The sequence below is a fragment of the Poecilia latipinna genome, unplaced genomic scaffold, assembly GCF_001443285.1.
Source record: "Poecilia latipinna isolate Pla-1442-1.1 unplaced genomic scaffold, P_latipinna-1.0 Scaffold930, whole genome shotgun sequence".
In the NCBI taxonomy this organism is placed as follows: Eukaryota; Metazoa; Chordata; class Actinopteri; order Cyprinodontiformes; family Poeciliidae; genus Poecilia; species Poecilia latipinna.
This window is the reverse complement of record NW_015113546.1, coordinates 129,751-137,820: the sequence shown is the minus strand read 5'-3', so window position 1 is coordinate 137,820 and position 8,070 is coordinate 129,751. Positions and strand designations below refer to the sequence as shown.

The 8,070-nt window shown below is 37.9% G+C and overlaps 1 protein-coding gene across 1 annotated transcript in view; it reads left to right on the top strand.

Annotated features, from left to right (window-relative positions):
• LOC106957724 (short transient receptor potential channel 6-like) overlaps positions 1 to 7,859 on the top strand; it is a 16,679-nt gene extending 8,820 nt beyond the window's left edge. Inside the window, exons 2-12 of the mRNA XM_015049173.1 lie at positions 1,439 to 2,210; positions 2,295 to 2,480; positions 2,885 to 3,049; positions 3,168 to 3,384; positions 4,017 to 4,235; positions 4,422 to 4,686; positions 4,756 to 4,951; positions 5,302 to 5,502; positions 5,663 to 5,719; positions 6,183 to 6,258; positions 6,360 to 7,859. Of these exons, the coding sequence (XP_014904659.1) occupies positions 1,439 to 2,210; positions 2,295 to 2,480; positions 2,885 to 3,049; positions 3,168 to 3,384; positions 4,017 to 4,235; positions 4,422 to 4,686; positions 4,756 to 4,951; positions 5,302 to 5,502; positions 5,663 to 5,719; positions 6,183 to 6,258; positions 6,360 to 6,511 (2,506 nt within the window). The 3' untranslated portion in view covers positions 6,512 to 7,859. The remainder of the gene's footprint in view (positions 1 to 1,438; positions 2,211 to 2,294; positions 2,481 to 2,884; positions 3,050 to 3,167; positions 3,385 to 4,016; positions 4,236 to 4,421; positions 4,687 to 4,755; positions 4,952 to 5,301; positions 5,503 to 5,662; positions 5,720 to 6,182; positions 6,259 to 6,359) is intronic.
• Positions 7,860 to 8,070: the final 211 nt, after the last annotated feature.

The window sequence follows — 8,070 nt, the reverse complement described above, 5'->3', positions numbered from 1 at the left end:
TATTTTTAACATTGTATTTTTATACATTTATGCTAGGGCTGCCCAAGTCTAGTTTTCCAGAGCTACCATCTGCAGCTTTAGATGCATTCCTTCTCTAACACACCTGGACCATTGACTCATTATAAGCCTCTGAATGAGGGAAGTCAACCTTTTGTCTGGGGTGTTTTAGCAGGGATGCACTCCTGATCTGTACCGTCAATGTGGCCCGTTGAGGGGGGCCAATATGCTGAAGTGGCCCTCGGTGAAATTGAGTTTGACACCCCTGGCCTAGAGTCAGGACAATTCTTTTAAAGGTAACAATGTTTTATGATTTGTCCCAGATCAAATAAATCTAAAACAAATAAATGTCTCTTCACTTGGAGGGGATTGTAATAATATCCCGTCAGATGAAAGAGCAGATGATGAATCTGTGGGTGGCATCACACATGTAAACCTGGTGTGAGTTATAACAACAAGACTGAACTGAGGTATAAGCCATCTCAGCCTTCCCACAAACGAAGGCTGAGATGAAACTAGTATTTTATCCTTTAATTATGGAATTGTAACCACAATCTTGAGATTTTCATGTGTTATACTAATGTAAAGAATTGTGTCTAAAAATGGGCCTTTCCTGTAGAACTAATTAGCAAATAGCCTACAGTATAAACAACTGATTTGGTTAGATGTTGGGATGTTGTTTCATAATCTTGCCCTGCTTTGTTGCTGACCTGTCTGATGTGTACCTTTGTTCTTGTGATGGTGATTTTTATTTTTTTACCAATGAGTATCTAACAGGGTTTTGTTTGATTCATCTTGCAGAGATGGAAAGAGTATGACACAGGCAAAGGCTTTTTAAAAATCTTAAATGCAAAATTTGTACATAATTGATTTCTTCTTTTTTTTTTTTTAAGTTTCCCCTTAATTATTGCAATGAATATGCTTTTCTTTCAGAAAATTGCCTTTCTGGAGTCTGTATATTACAGTTAAAGAATAACCAATCACTAAATTAGTTGGTGGTTATTTCAAAAATTGATTCCGATTAATACAATGAATCATTTCAGGTCTAGAGTATTTTGTAGATACGTATAAACTTTTTCTAAAGTCTGACCTAGGTTTTAACAAAATAATTCAAAAGAAAAACCACAAAAATGCTTATAGATCAAAAATTTGATGATACTTAAATAATAAGTATTGATATTAGCATCAGTTTAGGCAGTATATGTCCCTGTTTTGTTGTCCCATCCAAGAAATGTTAAAAGCCATGCATTGACTTGCTTCTGTTTTCAAATATGTGTTACTCTATTATGTAAAATACACATACAAGAACATGTTTGTGTGAAGTGGCGAAATGACAAAATGCTCAGTAGGTATGAAGACTTTGACAAGGCAAGTTGCAATCTCTGTTTGCATCTTTCTTACTCAAACATCACATGCCCACAACGTGTTCATCCGTCTTCAGATGGATCGGGGAAACGAGAGCCTTGATGATGACGGGGCTTGTTGGAGCCAAACATCGGAGACAAACAGCTCGGGGAGCTGGTTACCTGTTCCAAGCTCACCCTTCCTCATGCCTCTCCATTACTGAGGAGGTGTTCCTAGAAGCTGCGGAATACGGCAACATTCCCGAAGTGAGGCGGATGCTGGAGGAACTTCCACACCTCAACATCAACTGCGTCAACTACATGGGGCAGAACGCACTGCAGCTGGCAGTCGCAAGTGAGCACTTAGAAGTCGTCAAGCTTTTGCTGAAGAGGAAAGAACTTGCAAAAGTGGGGGATGCTTTGCTGTTAGCCATCAGTAAAGGGTACATCCGCATAGTGGAAGCCATTCTAAGCCACGAGGCCTTTACAGATGGTCAGAGGCTGACGAACAACCCCAGTCATGACGAGACATGGGACGATTTTTTCTCCTACGATGAGGATGGCACCCGCTTCTCTCATGACATCACTCCCATTATCCTGGCTTCTCAGTGTCACGAGTACGAGATAGTACACATGCTGCTTTTGAGGGGGGCACATATAGAGCGTCCCCATGACTACTTCTGTCAGTGCAGGGCCTGCACTGAGCAGCAGAGGCTTGACACCTTCTGCCACTCTCAGTCTCGTATCAGCGCTTACAAAGGCCTCGCAAGCCCAGCGTATCTTTGCCTTTCGAGTCAGGATCCTGTGATGGCAGCTTTGGAGCTGAGCAATGAGCTCGCAGTTCTGGCCAACACTGAGAAAGAGTTCAAGGTACAAAAATAGACTTCTTGTCTCGTCCAAAATATAATTTCCACATACTACGTCTTAAATGAAAATGTAATTTGTCTGTTTCAGAATGACTACAAGAAATTGTCCCTGCAGTGTAAGGACTTTGTGGTGGGACTCTTGGATTTGTGTCGGAACACGGTGGAAGTGGAGGCCGTCCTTAATGGTGACATGGAATCCTTTGCTAACACGGAAACCTCTACCAAACCGAACCTGATTAGGTTAAAGCTGGCAATAAAATATGAAGTTAAAAAGGTAAATACTTTTCAAGCTTGCAATTTATTTTTCACTTCTATTTTCAACCTCATGAGCTAATTGACATAGTGTCTTCAAATTTCATTTTATCTTGTTGCAACACAAAGACATGCATAATTGTGAAGTGTGAGGAAATGTGATAAGGTTTTCAAAATTTTTTACAAATAAAAATCTGAAAAGTGTGGTGTGCATTTTTTTAGCCACCCTACATCAAAACTGTACTTTGGGTGCTTTTCACATCTAGAGATTGAGCCTTCCCTATTCTTTCTCACACAATAACTCAGATTCAGTCAGAAAGTGCAAATCACAGTACTGTTGTGCTTTTTTTGTGCTAATTTTTTTTACCTCATAAAACTTCTAGGAAATGCATGGATCAGCATGAACATTTGTTTCATTTTTTGCAGTTTGTGGCCCATCCAAACTGCCAGCAGCATCTTCGATCAATCTGGTATGAGAACCTGACTGGACTGCATCAGCAAACAGTTGCAGTTAAAGTTCTTTTTGTCTTCGGTGTAGCTGTTGGGTTACCCGTCCTAGCTTTTATTTACTGGATAGCACCATCAAGTAAGGTTAGTTTCTAACCCTATTACACAGTATTATAAGTAGGAGAATGTGTTTTTTTTAAATAAGAAATATTTACAGTTTTGTTGCAAATTGATCCTTCTCAAAATGACATTTTTATCACAGTTGGGGAAACTCATGCGTGGACCCTTCCTGAAGTTTGTGGCTCATGCCGCTTCCTTCGTCATATTCCTCTGTCTGCTGGTTCTAAACGCAGCGGACCGCTTCGCAGGAACAGCACTGCTGCCGAACATGACCACCCACGATTACCCCTCACAGGTTTTCCGGATGAAGACCACCCGTTTCACCTGGATGGAGATTCTTATCATTTTCTGGGTTATAGGTATTGTTTAGACACATTTTACCTGACAAAATGTTTTTAAGATTACTGGTATGCAGTAACTGCCTGTCAGAATTAAAAACAATAGATTAGCGTACAAATTCAAATCTAATACTAGCTGTATCTCCACCAAAATATGCAGATGGGCTCAACAGTACCCACTTCACTTATAAAGAATTGTCTTCTAGCAAATACAGGACATGTATTTTTGGAGCCATCAACAAGCTTCTTGTATTATTCTGTTGATGGGAACAAAAGCTGAATTGCTTTTCTTCATCTTGCTAAAGAAACGAAATATGCGTTGTGGTATATGCATCTATTAGGACTGCGTTTAATTAGATTAATTTTTCGCACAAAATCCTTCACTTCCAAATTTGTTATAATTGTAAGTTGTTTCAGCATATTGCCTAAAAAAACTTATTGTGTGGTTATTATAAAATAACCACAAAAACTGTTTTTTGCTGCCATATGGCTTGTTTTGACGAAATGTTTTAATGGCATACATTCTACGTTTCGGGACGAATTCCCAATTGTGCTTTATTGTTTTGTTCATTGTCATGGTATATAGTATTTAAATTAAAAGAGGAAGTATGTGACTCAGCACAACAAATCATGATTCTCCCCCCCCCCTACAGGTAAGATATGGGAAGAATGTAAAGATATTTGGTCACAGGACATCCAGGAGTACATCTCAGAACCATGGAACCTTCTGGATTTTAGTATTTTGGCCATTTTTATTACCTCTTTCATCGCAAGATTAATGGCTTTCTGGCATGCACATTCTGCACAGTGCTACATTGACAAGCATCCATCCAACATGACCTTGCCTTCTGAGGTACAATATTTTCAGCTGGGTAAGTATACATCCAAAATTATATACATTTAGATATTCTGTTTTTATTTTTATTTTTATATTGAATTCTTGGGGGCTACTATGGCTTTCATTAGTTTCCTTTTCTTACACATATAGTTAAATAGACAGGATGAATGTTTACATCACCTAAGCTGTTCTAGGCAACACCATCTTTATGTATTTTCAGCAAGAATTCACTGGATGCCTTCAGACCCTCAGCTTATCGCCGAAGGTCTCTATGCGATTGCCATCGTTCTGAGTTTTTCCCGCATTGCGTACATCCTGCCTGCCAATGAGAGGTTTGGGCCGTTACAGATCTCTCTGGGAAGAACGATGAAAGACATTTTTCAGTTCATGGTGATTTTCATAACGGTGTTTGTCGCTTTCATGGTGGGAATGTTCGATCTGTACTCGTACTACCTTGGAGCCAAACACAACGTTGCCTTTACAACGTAAGTGCCACACACATACAGGCTGCAACAATAGTTTGAATGTTATTATTGATTTCTCTCTTCCTCCAGGGTTGAGGAAAGTTTTAAAACATTATTCTGGGCCATCTTCGGACTGTCAGAAGTAAAATCTGTGGTGCTAAACATCAACCATAAGTTCATTGAGAACACAGGCTATGTTCTGTACGGGGTGTACAACATCATCATGGTGATTGTTCTGCTGAACATGCTCATAGCCATGTTCAACAGCTCCTTCCAGGAAATCGAGGTATGACTCAAACACAACATGTTTTTTTAAGGTTTTATTGGCTCTAACAGCCGTTATTTGAAAGTGGCTAGAGAGGAAAGTAGGTTATGAGAGAGGGGGAAAGCATGCGGTAAAGGTCAACAGGACGGTCTTGAACCTGTGAAGGTGGCGTCGAGGACTAAGTCCTCCATACACGGGTTGTGCTTCCCCCATATGACACCACACGACCCCAAATATGTTTTAATTACTGCTTGATTTTGTTTTTCATGAGTTATCGTGGAATACAATCCATAACTTTCTTAAATATTCATCTGTCCTTCATGGTTTTTTATTTCTAACCTCTGAGTGCCCTCTCTTATCTGATACTTCAGGATGATGCTGACGTGGAGTGGAAATTTGCCCGAGCCAAGCTGTGGTTTTCCTACTTTGAGCGTGGCAGCACTCTACCTGTACCCTTCAACCTCGTACCAAGCCCCAAATCTGTGGTGTCCTTTCTACTCGGGATAAAAACATTGATCGGATCTTCTAGAAAAAGCAAAGAGAATTCAAACAGTGACATGGATCATAAAAATGTAAGACATCTTCTGCAAAATGACATACAAATCAAAATTTGCCTAGTGTCAAATTTTGGACCCTTTACTCTGAGTTTATAGATGCTACAATGTTCTGTAAATGCAATTAAAGTGCAATGAAAGTTTTATTTTCTGCTTTTCATTCTTTCTGAAACTACAGTTAAGGGAACACGGAGGACTGAAGGAGGACTCATCTGTTCAACCTACACGTCATCAAGTAAAGCATTTCTCATTGCCTGACTGCAGATGGTCATTTCTTAACTACACATTTGATATTTTGTACACATACATGAAGAATTAGCCCAGCATTGAATTTTCTGAATGCTAGTGTGTTTCCTAGCAAACGTCATAAAACAGCATCCACATTTCTTGGTAGAAAGATGTGTAGAAAGTCTCAGAAGTATAACATTTTACTGTAGTAGTTTAAACTAAAAATGTGATTTCAATAAATTCAGCTGGCTCCCTTAACAATTATTCCAAAATAAATATAACAGAAGCAGTTTTGGAATATATGCTTTACATTTTGAGGCTATCAAAGTACCTGGCAACTTTTAAACAGTAATTCATATGGAAAATTGGAAAATTACATGTTTTCACCCCAACCATCATTCTGTTTAAACAAGCTGATGGGTCATTAATCAGCTTGTAACACTTGAATCATTTTTTAATTTTTTTTGCAGAAAGTAATGAACTGCCTCATCAAAAGATACATATTTAAAGCACAGAGAGATAAAGATAATGACGAAGTGAACGAAGGTACGTTTCCTGGAAACACTGTTTTTTTGTTGTTTTTTTAAAATTTCTAGATCATGGAATTGCCAAAAAGTGAATAAATATATAACTTCCTTGACCCAAAGGTGAACTGAGAGAGATCAAACAGGACATCTCGAGCCTTCGCTACGAGCTGCTGGAAAGAGGGAACCATGATTTAAACAGACTGGCCGATCTCGTCAGGCAGCTGGGAGAGGTTGTGCAGAAAGAAGAGCGGAGAGGGGATGTCATTTCTTAAAAACATGTATATCATAGAAACAGATAAGTTGTACATTATGCAGTCTCATATATTTGTTGCACAGGTAAGTTTTTAAAACTACAGTATTCAGTTCTGTTTTCTAAAGAGGCCTATGAATTACTGTTTGGCTTAAATATGACCATTTTAGTAGGAAACTTCATCTTCTTCAGCTGTATATGTTCAGTTAACCACATGGTGGCAGTAAGGTAGTATATTTTCCCTTTGTTGGTTTTGGGTGTGTGGCTGTTAGCAAATAATGACTTTACAGATGCAATTTTTGATAAAGTCTTGTAGAGAAGTGAGATGTTTATATAAAACAAGGAAATTAGTTTGATTATGTCTGTTTGGGCTGCAATTCATGCAATCCAGAAGTAAGAACAAAGTTTTTTGGTAATAATTACTCTTTAATTTTTATATTTAGTGCAACTGTAAAGTTAATGAGCTTTGGCTCAATGTTTAGAGGAGTCATTACATTTTAAAATTGTACTGCAATAAAGTGAGCATGCTGTTTAATGAATGTCATAATCATCAATGTTGGTTACCTTTGATTCATGGAATAAAGATGGGTAATTTTTTTTTTTAAATTATTGAAACCTGCTGTTTTCCAATATAGATTTTTGTTTTTTGCTACAAGCAAGAACAGCAGACAACAGGCTGCTTCTTTTACAAGAATGCAAACTTCAAGCGTAGTTTAGCTTCAAAGCTATAAAACGAGGCAATACAGAGAAAAACTTTAAATGATTTTTTTAATAAAAGCAAAAGATAAAAATGATTAGCAATAATGTGTGAACTGTAAAGGTAAAAAAAAAAGTACATAACTGACCTATATTAGAGGCAGAAGTTAATCCAAAATGAGACATTTTGAGAAGAAAGTCTGATAAGAAAATCTAGGCCATCACAACATCCGAAGAGTGCATGTTGCAGATATGAATGTGTCATTGTTATCCAAGAATTATGTAGGCCACTGCATGAGAATCCCCTCGGATGTCGTCTAAAACATGACGCAGGAGATAGGGCCAAGGACTGCGTGTACATCATGAGCACATGCATCAGCAACAGTCAGACTGGACTGATTAACTTGAATAGTAAAACCCTGCTCTGCTATCTAACTAGGGTAACAGAAAAGTACATTAGAGGAGTGGAATGAGGTAAAGAAGGACTAGAATACATTTCCCCTAAGAATTATGTGGCAAACAGAAAGAAAAAAAAAACCATCTTCAATATGTTTCTAATTTTAAAATCAGTTAAACATATTTTGCTTTAAGCAACATTGAAGAAATGTAAGTGCAAGAGGGAAGCATGTAATGACAAACTGAAGAGTGAGTTTTACAGTTTTAAATGAACAAATGCCCCAGTAAATGTATATAATTTTAAAAGTAATGCAAATCAGAAGTTTGCATTTCCACATCATAATCATCATTGAAAATTTGGGATTTTGATTATGTATTGGAACCTTTTATTCAAATGGGTACAATCAGGATAGAAATTTAATGCACAAGATGCATGTTTTGGCTAACTGTGACCATCAGAAACTTCTGACTGGATACTTAAGCTTTCTA